Consider the following 15,112-nt stretch of genomic DNA (forward strand, 5'->3'; position numbering starts at 1 on the left):
GCAAGTTCAACATACTAACATAAATATCAATAAAAAAAGAAATAAACTAATCTTCTAGGATTAAAATCAATTAAAATAAATGTTTTTGCTTGTTTTATTTATTTGTTATTTAATTGAGATTTGTAAAATTGCAATTATTTGTTGCATTTTTTAAGATAATGTCTATTATGTATTATTTAAGTTCGAAATCTATTACAATTGTATAGTATATATATGTATATGTGTATATAAAAATAGATATGTATATATTTTTTTTCGATAATTTAATGATAACCTACTAGTTGTAATTCTGTACAGACAGTACTGCACCATTTAATTGATGCAACCAACTAGAAATATTTCGACATAGAACTGACACGAGGCTATTTTCTTATCACATTTATTTTGCGTCTCATTATTGGGGAATTTGCGCAAATTATGTATATTTTCTAGACGCTTAGAATTTTCTAGATACGTAATATATAATTACGAGTATTATATGAAATATGAGGATTACATTTTCTACTGATTACACGTAACATGGTATGTATCTGTTTTCTAAATTTATATCATGATTTTGCTATCAATTAATGAATTTTCGTTCTTGAATATTGATAAAAGATATCAGGACTTTTGTTTTATCAAAATTTATCAAACTTAAATTCATTAATGCGTATACAGTGATAAATAATAAAACTAAATGACGATTACGATTTATATAACGATTATATTTATGATTGTACAATTTTATAATATCTATGTTAATTTTGAATACATTTCAAAGCGATTTTACTTAACAGCATAACGTTATAGATACAAATAAAATTCCCGTATTTTAGAACTATAATTTGAAATTTGAAATCAAACATTTTCGTGCAACGAGTCCGATGTTTTGTTCGAAGCACGTGATATAGGTGAACCAATCACATGATTTAGCGAGAGATATCGATGCTGTATTCGGGTTCATGAGATTAAAAATTGCCTATACACGTAATGCATATAGAGTATTATAAATGTTTTGTCGATATGAACTTGCATAATATATTTTTATTGTATTAAACAACGCTGATCTTTCATTATATCTCTGAAGAGTTTTCTACTTGTTTTCCATACATACTTTTGACTTTTATTATATATTATAAACGAAGGATATCATAAATATTGAACGTGATTGGATGTTAATATTTTTGCGTGAGCGAAAATTTATATATTTTTCAGATTGTATTGTTATATTGTAGACTACGATGTATTGTCGTTTTTAGTACTCTAAAACAATAAATCTTTTAGTTTTTTTATTTCTTTGTAATGTTTAGTAACTTGATATTTATGAACATATGGGTATCATTATTCTAGAAGTACATTTAAAATCCTTTTATTTCAGTCAGTGAAAGAAATAATATAATGTGAATAGAGATGAAGTTGATATGGGGTTAATGCTACATAATATTTTTTTGTGTACATGCCCTTCTTGTGACAATAACAATGTTATATTAGAAAGATGACAATATCTGTATTAAAAACAATTATAATATAAATATATATGTGCTAAAAAGTAATTTATCTTTTTTCATTTCTTTTTGACATTTTTCACGTGTACATCTAAATTAAATTATTCTATATTTCCAGGAATTTAAAAAGCAGCATTAGTCATGTCTCTACTGGAAGAGACTCAGATTTCAACAATGAGAGTTGAACCAATAGATAATTTATATCTTGCTCTGATACAGTGTTTTGCTATTATATTATGCGGGTGAATTTTTTGTAACTATTTAATCTTTAAATCTTTATCATATGATTTTTAAGATGTATATAAATAAATTGCTTGTTTTTTTAGATATATTGCAGGAAGATTTGACATTATCACTAAAATAGAAGGAAATGGGCTGAATACTTTTGTAGGAACGTTTGCTCTACCTTCTTTAATTTTCATGTCACTGGCAAAGCTTGATTTTAGTCTAGTAAACTGGAAATTCCTTCTTGCTGTATTGATAGCTAAAAGTTGTGTGTTTCTTGTTGTTCTTGGTATATCTCTTGTTATTAAAAGACCATCAAATCCAGGTTGTGCTGCACTTTTTGCAATATTTACCACGCAGAGTAATGATTTTGCTATTGGATATCCTATGAGTAAGTAAATTAAAAATCATTCTTAATATAGTTTAAAGTAATCCATATACTAAAAATAACATATTTTTATAGTTCAAGCACTATATGAACAAACACATCCTGAATATGCTGCTTATTTATACTTAATGGCACCTATATCATTGGCTATTTTAAATCCAATTGGTTTTGTATTATTAGAAATTGGTAAACGTTCTGGTGAAAATCATAAAAGTTATAGAGACATGGTTTGTTCTATTGTAAAAGGAATTGCACTAAATCCAGTACTTGTTATGACCGTTCTTGGTATTCTTGGTAATCTTGTCTTCGGTCATTTAGTACCGGCTATATTAGCAACTGTGCTTGATGTATTTGGTAATGCTTTTTCTGCAAGTGCTCTTTTGTTGTTGGGATTAATGATGGTTGGAAAAGTACACAAATTGAAGGGCACAGCTCTTGTAATACCAGGTATATTGATATCAATAAAATTGCTGGTACTTCCTTTGGTCATAAGAGAATCTATTATTTTCTTAAATGCTGGCGAGAATGCTACAGATACTCAAGATCTAAGTACTTATGGATTTCTGTATGGAACTATTCCTACTGCACCAGCCTTATTTATTTTCACTCTTCGATATAATATTGAAATTGATTTAATTGCATCAGCAATGGTTGCTTGTACTTTCTTATCTGCTCCACTAATGTTTGTATCAGCAAAATTAATCGATGCTGTTTCTACTGGAGTTAGTCCGAAAAATTATGCATACCAACTGAATATATTTTCTTTTGATGTAAGCATTGCTTCAATAACAGTTTGCACATGGTTAATTATTTGTCTAATTGGATTAAGAAGAAAAAAATATAAATGCGTCACTCATAAATGTACACTTTGTATAGTAATTGCACAGGTTTGTATTAAATTGTATTAACTTAGAATTTATGCCAGTTATAGTTGAAATTTATACAGAAATTATGATTTTAGCTAGTTACAGCTATAGGTGTTATAATATGGACCAAACTCGAACCTGATAATACTGGTTCAATTTTATGGTAATTTATTCCACTTTGATTTTACATTGATTTTTTAATTTAATTCTTGTGTTATTTTGACCATGATTTATTATAGGTATATCCAGTTTATTTTAATTACTGTGGGAGTATATGCAAGTCGTATGTGGACTGTAGCAATAGCTGCAACTTTATTATACTTAAGTTCCCGTTCTCTGGATTTTGTTTGCAATATTCAAAGATGGTTTTACCCTATTGGATGGGGGTATGATGAATACCTCTCTTTTTTTATATATAATATCGAAAAGAAAGAAAATGACTAATAATATACTCATATATCATATCAATAATATATTTCAGAATTCCACTTTTAATAGCAATTATAATGTGTAGCACTATGTCTCCAAGGGAGTCTGAACTTGAGTTCAGAAATCCAAATTTTCAACTTGGTACAGTTCAAGCTGCAATTTCTACTTCTATATTAACATTCTGTTTTATTGGTAGGTATGTAATATACGATGCACGAAATAAAACATAATATTCTATATTATTTAAAACAATAATATTCTTTATTATCGCATTTTCTTTACAGTAACAATGGGCTGTTTAGTCTTACAGCAGAGCTACCAGCGTCGTAACATTTCAGCATCTTATTCTAATTTAACGAATAATACCGAAAATTCCAATAATGACACTAATAATGACGAAAGACGCGTAGTAGATGTTGAAGATCTAATTTCTTCAAATTCTCATCCTCCAATGTAAGTAAATTGTATAAAAGATAAAGCTAGTAAAATTTTGTTTTAATTAATATTTTGATATTAGCATCGGCTGTGAATATACACATGGTTGTCCAAATGGTACATGTAGCAGCAATAATAACGAAATTGATGATTGCGAATTATATATAGACATTGAGAATGAAAGAAACGATCCTCAGTTTTTACGACATCTTGTATTTGTTATTTTACTTCTATGTTCCATGTTCATTGTAAGTATATGACAGAATACTTTAAAATTATTACAAGATTATAATTTACTATAATTATTTTAGGGCCTATCCATATCAATCGGAACATTATTAATGGAACAGTTGTCTGGAATTTATGCAGAATTAGCATTTTTAGATGTTGCCTTAAATTTTGGCCAGTCATTAATCGTATTTGCTATTTTTGGATTAGATACTGGTCTTGGTAAATTAGGATGTTGGCTGCAGAAAATGTGTCGTAAATGGCGCACTGGTATTGCTATATTCTTATATTCATTTTATTATATTTTTGTATTTAAAAAATTTCATAATTCAAATGCACACTATATTTTGCATTTATAGAGAAAGAACTGCAGCTTCCCCCTGAAGATACATTAAGCCCCGAAGTGAGAGCTATTAGGGATCAGTTTAATCGTTGCCATTTGGCTGAATGTCGTGCTCGTATAGCTATATGTCGTAGACGCTTATTAAAGATGTATAAAGGTGTCTTTACTGGAACTGATTTAGTTAATTGGTTGCTTGAAGCAAATGTTGCACAAACTAGAGAAGAAGCTGTTCAATACGGTCGTAGCTTATTAGAAAGTAGGGTTTTACAGCATATCGACGGCACTTATCATTTTTGTGATCAAAACTTACTTTATACTTTTAATGGTTAATTGTAATATCTGGATCAAGTCTCATAAAAAGACTATTTTTGCAGTTCTGATTAAATATATTATTGAATATTAATTTTTTTTTAATTGGAGTATCTTTGTAAATTGTATTTATTTAATGTATTATTTAAAATATTTCGATATTTATTTGAACTTATATGTAAAACTCTTTTATTTTATCAAATTATAAAATTATTGTCTGGAATTTATTGTACAGAACTTTATTTGTATCTGGTTATGCTTTCTTTGTTATCTAGTTACGAATCTCATATATATATTTCATTGTCTAATCAAAATGCTGCAAAACAAAGTAATACAATAACAATATGGTAATTAATTGAATTAAATGCCAAAGATGAATAGTAATATTTAATATCCTATTTTTAAATATTAGTATTGTATGCAGTATTGACTTTTTAATGTGAAACAATACTTTAGAATATCTGTATTTTTTTACAGAATTGTTATGAGGTTTATTGTTAATAATTTAAAAAAACGCTACGTTAATAAACAATTTTATTATATCAACAAAATATTATATATTATGCAATATGAACTGTAACAAAATGTAAAATGAATGTAAAATAAATGTCTTTGCTTGGAACATTACCATTATTTTCTAATGTAATATTTTACACACGAGTTAGAAACATAAATCATCATCTGGATCTTCCTCATCAAAATCATCTATATCCTCTGGATGATAGTGAATTCTAGATGTATTTGTTGTATTTGTATTAGCCGTGTATGGTAACACTACTTCTTTTCTCTGTTTCATTTCATTTTCATTTACTTCTATTCTGAATGAAGACTCAATTTTTAACTTAGGGTTTTCATATACTGGATGTGACTTTTTATTTTGTTCAAGCTTCTTTGACTCAATTTCATAAGATGTACTATTTTGGCTTACTATTTCCTGTTGTTTTAAAATTCCCCCACCCCCTTTGCGATGCATAAACTCTACTATGTAATTAGTATTGTTATTTGCTATCATACCAGAACATTTTTGTATCTTTACATATGTACTTCCTAATGTTTCAATGTAAGATACTTTATCTTGTACAAAATCTCGTCTATAAATACAAATCACTTGTGACACATCTTTGCTTAACTTCTGTAAAAACCACATAGCCCTTGATAGGCCGACAAATAAGATTAATGATGTCAAGCAATCAATGACTACTGTAGATTTTGTGTCTATAGTTTTTAAGATATGTTTTAGATTATAAAAATCCTTTTCACTTATAGCACTTATATCAAATCCATTATTAATATTAACTGTATAATAATCAAAGATATTTACATTATTTGATGCAAAATATTCACATTGGTATGAAGATTTTGGATTGGAGAATAACAACAGATTGAAAATACAATTAGAATCTTTTTCTTTCAATACTTGTATCCATCCTGTGACCAATTTTCTAGCATACATCGCATTCACTCCTGAAATATATACATATGTATACATACATGTACAATATTTGTTTAACTACGGTTATATGAATTCCATGTAAACAAATCAAATAGAACAGTTCATACGATAAGAGTTTACGTATATTATATATATTAATCTAATACTAATTATAATTTCATTCAATAAATGGAATTCTACTGCACATCTAAAATAAACTATAGTTTTATGAAGTATTTTGCTTACGCACCTTCATCAAGGACGATTAATTTTGTGTCCTCTAATAAAGGTAATGTTTTTATAGATGTCATTGTGTTAATTGCACCTATTAGGTTATAAATAGAATTATTTAACAAATAAACAATAATCACGCAGTAGACACGCGTGCGTCACATTATAAAGTACGACAAATAATTGCAATCCAAAATACTATTCAAAGTCTAATTTTACGACTGAAAGTCACTGTTTGTTTAATTCAAGACATTCGTCAAATCATGATTTTATATCCTCAAAGCAATTCAATGTTTTGTTTCCTATTTCCTATTCATATCGCGTAGGAATTGTATGTGCAGGAACTATGTGTTAACATAGAAGAACACATGTACCTTGTATTTTGAACACGTAACTCGGTAAATATTATCTGGAAATTATCTTGAATGAGATCAGAAAATTGATTGTCGAGGCGACGATTGACAGATGTCGCTGTTACTGGCACCGAAAAGGGTGCGGTACACGCTAATCGCCATACTGGGCGAACGTGACCGAAGACAGAGCGAAAATGAATACTAGAGTGTATGTCAGATCGAAGCTATTTTGCTCATAACAGAGGTTTTATTTTGACAGTGTGATTCACGAATGGCCCTCGCGATGTACCGATACACCGGCTAAGCCCTAAGGGAAACCGAAAAGTGTCGATCCGTGCGCGTGACTGCGTAAGATCAGAAATATCGTAGCTTTCCTTGCAATTCGGGTTGTCGCGCTGCATGTGTCATTGTAAGTGCTAAAGGTGTATTACAGCACCGAGAGGCTCTGTTCTCTCCTGTAACATTTAGGTGCGTATCATCGACAGTGCACACTAGCGGCGGAACAGATGCGATATTGAGGTAAATCCTTGGAATTACCACCGATGAATTTGGCCGCGTTGTGCTCTGTTCGGTGCTGCTCCTTCAACTAATCGCGTGTGTGATGCCCGGGAGTCGCTCCAGCACGGACCCAGAGCACAAGTCACCGCGGGAAAGTGGTGAAGATTCGGAAGATGAGAGTGAAATCCTGGAGGAGAGCCCCTGCGGGCGGTGGCTCAAACGTCGGGAAGAGGTACGATTCATCTTTTTATAACATACTCACATCTGTGTGTTTACATCTTGTTTACATTTTGTTTATTTACTTGGTTGGGATTTTGTTCTGATTAATATGGTTTCAAACATATTTGGTCTATATATGTTCTTGTTGGAACCATAATTGTATTATCTTTATATGAAAAATGTGACGAAGGAAGTCTCTTGTGATACATTTTGTCTCGGCATTGATTCCAATTTGGTTAGACTATTGGGACATTTGTATACAAATAAATCAGAGTAAACAGTGAGATATGGACGTAGTTTATGCAATTCTTCTCTATGTAATATTGCAATATATTTTGAGACTTCATATATTAACATGGTAGGTAACAAAAAGATGTTATTAAATATTCCTTCAAAGGAAACTAAAAATCTAACAGCTATAAGCTATTTTTCTTATAATCTAGCTTAATACTTGTTTCATTCGAGGCTGGAAAAAGTAAGCTAAAGCCAAATTGTGTTTAATTTATTGTATAATTGTGTTTAATATATATATATATATATATATATATATATATATATATATATATATATTATACATGCATTATACATGTATACATATATCATAAAGTTAGCTCATTATGTCATAAAATTACTAAATATATTGCTTGAAATGTATTATACAAAAATATCTTCAAGCTTGGCAAACTAGTTTCTTCAAAACTTATATAAACATTAAATGTTTTTGATTTTGTAAGTGTAAACTGATTTTCAACAATTTCTTGTCACTAAGCTTTCAGCATCTGTGGTACTTCCTATTTTAATTCTAGAAACAAATCAGCATAGTTGGATCATTAACCAGGTGCATTTGCGAACCCGCTTTATTGTTCTATTTAAAGACTGAATATTCTTCTGTAAAACATAGATAACATTGAATAAAAAGCAATGGAGATGTTTTATCTGTTTGATGTTCAATAACCATTATTTTATGTTAGGTATATGTAGGTTCCAAGTCCACGTTAGCCGAAGGCTCTACCTTTGGAGCAGCCAGAGGCAGTGAAAACGAAGTTACTGAAATGGAGGTATGTCTATTTAGAGAAAAATAGGCTATCTCTTTTGGTTTATGTACCTTTTCTATTAAAACTGTTCAATCAAAATGATGTAACATAAATAGAGGATTTATCATTCAATATATTTTATTTGAAATATAGCCCATTGTCGTAAATATTGAATGAGCTATCTCCCCTCCTTAAATTCTTTGCAAGGTCACATTGATGTAATGACATCAGGCATGAAATTGTTTGAGTTACGCTTAAGTAACTTAAAATGGATGATTGCAGTAATATATTCTATCATTTCATAACCATAGACTCTTCAAATGTAATTTGTTAATAGCCTGTTTTTGTTTTTCTTTGTATAACTTTTATATGTTGTAAATAGATATTAATATATATTTGTAAATGAAACTTGTAAATAAACTAACTTTATGTATTTGTGTAATTAGTTTATGTTTCATAAGTAATCATACATGAATGAAATAAAGTATTTTTATAAATAATATTATTTTCTATTTAGGTGGAACAACGTGATGTACCAGGAATCGACTGTGCCTATTTGGCAATGGATACCGAGGAAGGAGTTGAAGTTGTTTGGAATGAGGTGCAATTTTCTGAAAGGAAGAACTTCAAAGCACAAGAAGAAAAGATACAACTTGTATTTGAAAATCTTACACAGTTGGAACATCCTAATATTGTTAAATTTCATAGGTATTGGACAGATACCCACAATGATAAACCTCGGGTATGTTATAAAAGAAAGGAGTTGGAGTTTAAATTGGCTTGAATATTAATTATGACGTTATTTATTATCTATTAGGTTATATTTATAACAGAGTATATGTCCTCTGGGTCTTTAAAACAGTTCCTAAAAAGAACAAAACGTAATGTGAAAAAATTACCCTTACAAGCATGGAAGCGTTGGTGTACTCAAATACTTTCTGCATTGAGGTAACACATGATTCTTTATATATATTATTTCTTAAATAATAATGCTTATTTATTTATATATGTATATATTTCTGTTATATGCATTAATGTCTTTGAATTTTTCAGTTATTTGCATTCCTGTTCACCTCCCATTATTCATGGAAATCTTACTTGTGACACTATATTTATTCAACATAATGGGCTTGTAAAAATTGGTTCAGGTAAGTAATTATTTAACAAAACAGAAAGAAAATTCTATTCTATGAGACACATTTTGTGTCCAAAAAGTACAGTCTTAATGTTTCTGTACTTTGTACAGTGAAACACTCTGCTAGCAAGTACAAGATATTATATAGTTGCTCATAGGTATTCAAGAGAGCACTTATCCCTAAATGAAACTATTTAACATATATTGGAATAAGAGTTTGCAAGGCACTTCCCCTTTTTTATTCACAGGACTATATGAGAGGCTTATAGTTTTGTTTCTCATAATTTTCATGGATGAAAACTATAAATCACAATATAGGATTATTATAAAGTATATATATATATATATATATATATAAAATCGACCAACCACTGATGTTGAAATAACAACTGTGAGCTAACTGATATTTATTTCATTTTTACATGGGGTACAAACACATAAAGTACGTATATTGCCATTACTGTGATTGCCTCCTCGGTACTCGTACACGATAAGTCAATCGACAGTAATAAATAAGTTTTATACAGTTACTCAATTAATTTCTATTCAGCGAAATTTATAATATCGCGTGTTATTTAATAATTAAATTAAACGACGTGTAAACAATATACACTGATATCCAAATGTTTTATCATAAGGCATAATTATGTGTGAAAGAATGTGTGATATAGTTATATATTGTGAAGAAAGTTTTACTCCATGCTATAAATTTAACATTATCCTAATTGGATTTTATAGTAAGATTAACGATATGAAAAAGATTATTCTTTAAATAAGCTTTAATGATAAATATATGTCAAAAAAGTGGGATATTATCTCTACCGAATGTTCTTAATAACTTTCTATTTTAATTAGATTTATTCATTCAGATCCATTCCATATTATTGTTGTTACTGCGTTTATATTGTGATGTGATTTACCCTTTTCCTTCACTCGCTCACTTATTTCCTTTTTTATCCTATCTATTAGTAAAATAAATCTGTTAGAAAGATTGTGTATAAAGTACTGTTTACATATTAGGAGTAACTTGAGTCCTCGTTTTTAATTGTAGCAAATAGGCTAATCTAGATAATGAAAAAAACACAGCAAAGTCTTCGAAGAGAGAGGAAGTACAATCGTACTTTCGCCCATCCAGAGGATAAAATCAACTGATAACGACGATTCTTCGGTTCTGGTGTAAATTGTGAAAAGATGGTGAATTTGAAGAAAATGCATTTGGCAGATAATCATCGACTATTGCCAGCTAAGTAATTTAGGCATATTGAGGTAAACATTCCTATTTATGTATATATATATGTATGTATGTGTATACGTATATATACATATATCTACATCTTGATTATTGGTAGAACACATCTTGGTATCTATCATATTGGTTCATATAAAATATTCAAAATTTATTTGATTTTAATATCCTTCATATCATTACATTGCACTTCTTCATCTCTTGGGTTATAATAACAAAGAAGGGCAAAGGGCCTAAGATGTCTCTTAGTCCTTCTGTGATCATTATCTAGCGCACGCATTTTTCATTGTGCTCTAATTTTTGTTGTATCCTTATTCACAAACAAAACAAATTCTACGAATTTCGTTTTGGTCCTTAAAAATGTAAAATAGAATTTCATCATGCTCAACGAAAGTGCCTCTTTTTGGAATATAAATTATCCAAGAACAAACTGTGTAAATTACTTTCCTGCTGATTGCTTGCGTTTCATTTATCTTGCTTTTATGCGCTATGTTTGACCCCCCTCAGAGGCACTTTCGTGCATACGTATGTATATGCGAGAATTATTAACTGTATGAGGGCTCAAGTTACTTGTAGGATAATTTTTCAGTTACAACACAATTTTTCTAGCGGTTCATTAATCCACTTGTTATCATGGAGGTGGCGGGTATTCGAAAAGGTAAAAAGATAGTTACGTTGCTGTGACTGTATTTGTTTTTTTTCCTTTTCTTTTTTTTGTCTATTTTTGGGCAAATAAATACAAAGAATTCCTGCTACCTCGCAAAGAAAGTTTTTTAACTCATTGCTTGTTAAATACTTTCATACAAATATACATATTTTGTGAGTGCCTATCTGAAATATATTTTCTTAGAAATAACCATATGTTCTTCTTATCATTACAGTGGCTCCCGATGCGATTCATCATCATGTTAAAACATGTAGAGCAAACATGAAGAATATGCACTTTGTAGCGCCTGAATATGGAAGTAAGTGTATCAGATTATTGATAATCTCTTTATATATTATATGTTATTATACATGTTGTTGCAATATACCTTGCTGTGTTTTTTAGACTCTGTAACCCCTGCCATTGATATTTATTCATTCGGAATGTGTGCTCTGGAAATGGCTGCATTGGAAATTCAGGGTAACGGTGATACCGGTACGATCGTGACTGAGGATAACGTTCGAAAAACTATAGAATCGTTAGATGATGCCCAGCAGAAAGATTTCATTCGAAAATGTCTTCAAGTAGACCCGCTCAGTAGACCAAGTGCAAGAGAGCTCCTTTTTCATCCTGTCTTATTTGAAGTGCATTCGTTAAAATTACTTGCTGCTCATGCTTTGGTTAATTCAGCCAGTAAGTTTACTAATATCGCCATTATCTAATCTCTATATTGTCTTGTATTTCAGAATTTATCATGTGTTCTAATTATAGGTATTATATTTTTTATAATAAAAAGTTATATAATGTAGCGGTTAGTCCAGTAAAAATAGAACGTTAAGTGGGATTTCTTAGAAATCAATTAATTTTCACAACTTTTTCAGCTAATATTTCTGAAACGATAACAGACGAAGTTTTGCAAAGGCTCTACGGTCCTGATACGGTAGTCGCAGAAATTAAATATCAAGGTCGACCACCGCAGCAGATTCGGTTAAGTGATATTCCTGTTACAGAGAAGTTAGAAAAGTTCGTCGAAGATGTAAAGTAAGTATATTAAATAGTTTTACGGCAAATGTATCGAAATGATTTCGTTTTTAACCTTATATCTATTCTTCAATCACATAAATTATTTGGATCGACAGATATGGTATATATCCCTTAACAGCATTTATGGCGAAATTACCACCACCCGTTCGACCTCGGGCGATATCGCCCGAGGTTACTGAATCGGTGAAATCTGTCACACCCGAACCGGTGGACGTGGAGTCTCGGAGAGTAGTTAATATGATGTGTAACGTTAAGCCTAGAGAAGAAAGTTGTGAATTACTTGTGAGTGATATAGCACAATGTGATGAGTTACCTAACGTCAACTGTCAAGTCTAGTTTGTGTTTTTTTACGCTGGTGTATTTTATAGATGACAATATTATTACGAATGGATGACAAAATGAATAGGCAATTGACATGTCCTGTGAGTCAATTAGATACTTCAATGCTTCTTGCGCAGGAGCTTGTACATTTTGGATTTATTAATGAGGTATTTATTTTATTAAATATTTTAAAAAAGGAGCACAACACAATTTCAAAATTACTATTTGTTATAGAATGATCGTGATAAAATAGCAAATTTAATCGAAGAGGCATTAAGGAGTTGTTTTAATAAGCAAATGATGACACCAGGGATGGTGTCATTAACAAATCTTCCCACTCAAACTACTTTATTGCTGCCTGGCCCAGAATTTCAATGCTTGCAACACTTTGATAATTCTATGTACAACGCGACAACATCTCATAGTGATAGTGTAATAACTAACCCGCTGCCAAAAACCTCAGGTTTCCCTGTGTCGAGTAACACGAACAGAAGTCACGATGAAATGGAACCACCGTTGAATGCCGAGAGCGGTAGTTAACTATCCAGGATATCTGGTAACTCAGTTCACTGTGCCACTTTGCACGCTCTATGTATAGACTGGCTATGTATTTTTATATTTAAGTAAACAGGAAGAAAGAATGGAATTAAATGATTAAAAGAAAACAGAAAAATATAAAAAAAGGAAAAAAAAGAAAAAGGGTGCCGTGGCTAGAGCTTTAGGCTAAAAAATGTTAACGCGGTAGATTCGAACATATTTTATTTACAAACTGTTTCGTATGTTCGATATATAAAAAATATAATTTAATCGAATGATCGATATATTCTGTCCTTTTTTTTTTTTCATTAAGTCATAAGATAGTTTCGAAAGAGGTAGGATATTTACATATTGGATAAATTTTAATCAAACAAATGTCAAGGACGCGCTATACTACTTCAGTTGACTGTACAGCTCTAAAAGAAAAAAACGCGAATATGTAGCAAGTACAGAATTGTAACTAGTTATCACGAATAATCGTAATGACCTGTTACTAGGCTGAAATAATAAAGGGCATTTTACTAGCGAATGTTTAAATTCGTCGACAAACGGAACGAATTATTTGAAATAATAAATGAAGCAAAAAAAAAAGAACTTTCTATCGTAAAGTGACCAAGATGTATCATAGAAACTTATTTTGTATATACAAGTTAACACAGATTAACTGAAAAACAAGATGAGGAGAAAACGGTATAATTATTAGATACGGAAGCATAACTCGATCGTACAGCAATGTGAAAATAATAAAAATAAAAACGATTATGAGCACCGCACTTGTTTCGCTTCGATATTCGATGTGTATTGTGATTTGTCCCGACTCATACGAATCTTGTTTCTTTCGCTCATTAGAATGAAATAAAAAACAAAAATTGATATCTTGATTTGTTTGAAAAGATAAAAGTAAGAAAAAGATAGTAGCGCGTATAACGTTCATAGAGTAGAACGTAATACATCGGTCGACTAAATACAATCTTTTTGTAATTTATCTTTGTTCTTTTCTCTTTCTTTCTGTAATAAAAATCGGACACAGCCACGGCCCTTCTATACTTCGGTATTATTGATGTGATTAAACCAAGGTTATTAAATCTCGATAAAATTAGCTGAAATCCTTGTAAATAATTTATATTTTTAAGAAAATCTGTTGACACAGAAAACTAGTCATATAGGTATATTCGAGTGCTAACAAACTAACACCGACCTTATTATGTCTTTTTGCATTTATAACACATGCTTGGCCAAGAAATACTGCTCCGATTTCATACCTTGATAAACGAAGGAAAAGAAATGAAATTTTCAGTGACGCATTTCACTAAGCAAACGACTAACCATTACTAGCGGTAAAGAGGCAAAACGAAGAAACAATAAATAAAGTAACAACTATTACCAACAACATAAACTTTGATCTTAAGTATGTAAGTAGATTATTGAGGTAAAAATTGAATGTATAGCTTTATAATTCAAATTATAAAAAAAAGAGAAAAAAATAAAGTGCGACGACTGAATCGTGGATATTATCGAAAAGGGCTGTACGATGACAGTGATAAATAAATACTATAACTCGGAATTTCACTGCCTAAAATTTGTTTTTGTTCATCAAAACTTGTCGCTCCTGTATTCCCGATTAATTTCAATCTTTTTACTTTCCTATACACGTTTATATTTAAATTTATATTGACAAAAAGAAAAAAACGGAAGTACAGAGGGAA

General features: G+C 30.3%; 3 protein-coding genes across 9 annotated transcripts; 2 read left to right on the plus strand and 1 right to left on the minus strand.

Moving 5' to 3' along the window:
- Positions 1–370: 370 nt before the first annotated feature.
- LOC122572569 (integral membrane protein GPR155) lies at positions 371–4,804 on the plus strand. 5 transcript variants are annotated; one of them, XM_043737657.1, is made up of 12 exons: positions 777–1,170; positions 1,361–1,531; positions 1,606–1,729; positions 1,814–2,103; positions 2,176–2,987; positions 3,062–3,129; positions 3,206–3,352; positions 3,481–3,587; positions 3,680–3,848; positions 3,913–4,078; positions 4,142–4,328; positions 4,418–4,804. In XM_043737657.1, exons 3-12 carry the CDS (start codon positions 1,629–1,631, stop codon positions 4,729–4,731), a joined length of 2,361 nt encoding a protein of 786 aa, XP_043593592.1. In that variant the 5' UTR covers positions 777–1,170; positions 1,361–1,531; positions 1,606–1,628; the 3' UTR covers positions 4,732–4,804. The 5 variants fall into 5 exon arrangements, with proteins under 5 accessions (XP_043593590.1, XP_043593592.1, XP_043593591.1 ...); XM_043737654.1 differs by having other exon boundaries at positions 793–1,170; positions 3,448–3,587; XM_043737655.1 differs by lacking the exons at positions 777–1,170; positions 1,361–1,531 and adding an exon at positions 371–522 and having other exon boundaries at positions 3,448–3,587.
- An 80-nt stretch (positions 4,805–4,884) lies between these two features.
- Positions 4,885–6,683, minus strand: LOC122572577 (elongator complex protein 5). 2 transcript variants are annotated; one of them, XM_043737676.1, is made up of 3 exons: positions 6,393–6,683; positions 5,339–6,174; positions 4,885–5,026 (listed from the first exon to the last, which is right to left on the minus strand). In XM_043737676.1, exons 1-2 carry the CDS (start codon positions 6,451–6,453, stop codon positions 5,372–5,374), a joined length of 864 nt encoding a protein of 287 aa, XP_043593611.1. In that variant the 5' UTR covers positions 6,454–6,683; the 3' UTR covers positions 4,885–5,026; positions 5,339–5,371. The 2 variants fall into 2 exon arrangements, with proteins under 2 accessions (XP_043593611.1, XP_043593610.1); XM_043737675.1 differs by lacking the exon at positions 4,885–5,026 and having other exon boundaries at positions 5,228–6,174.
- A 233-nt stretch (positions 6,684–6,916) lies between these two features.
- On the plus strand, positions 6,917–14,970 carry LOC122572572 (nuclear receptor-binding protein homolog). 2 transcript variants are annotated; one of them, XM_043737661.1, is made up of 12 exons: positions 6,919–7,135; positions 7,212–7,456; positions 8,415–8,501; positions 8,995–9,219; positions 9,295–9,425; positions 9,531–9,625; positions 11,740–11,823; positions 11,910–12,197; positions 12,386–12,545; positions 12,644–12,830; positions 12,917–13,036; positions 13,104–14,970. In XM_043737661.1, exons 2-12 carry the CDS (start codon positions 7,328–7,330, stop codon positions 13,407–13,409), a joined length of 1,812 nt encoding a protein of 603 aa, XP_043593596.1. In that variant the 5' UTR covers positions 6,919–7,135; positions 7,212–7,327; the 3' UTR covers positions 13,410–14,970. The 2 variants fall into 2 exon arrangements, with proteins under 2 accessions (XP_043593597.1, XP_043593596.1); XM_043737662.1 differs by lacking the exon at positions 8,415–8,501 and having other exon boundaries at positions 6,917–7,456.
- Positions 14,971–15,112: the final 142 nt, after the last annotated feature.

This window comes from Bombus pyrosoma, linkage group LG11, assembly GCF_014825855.1.
Source record: "Bombus pyrosoma isolate SC7728 linkage group LG11, ASM1482585v1, whole genome shotgun sequence".
Taxonomy (NCBI): domain Eukaryota; kingdom Metazoa; phylum Arthropoda; class Insecta; order Hymenoptera; family Apidae; genus Bombus; species Bombus pyrosoma.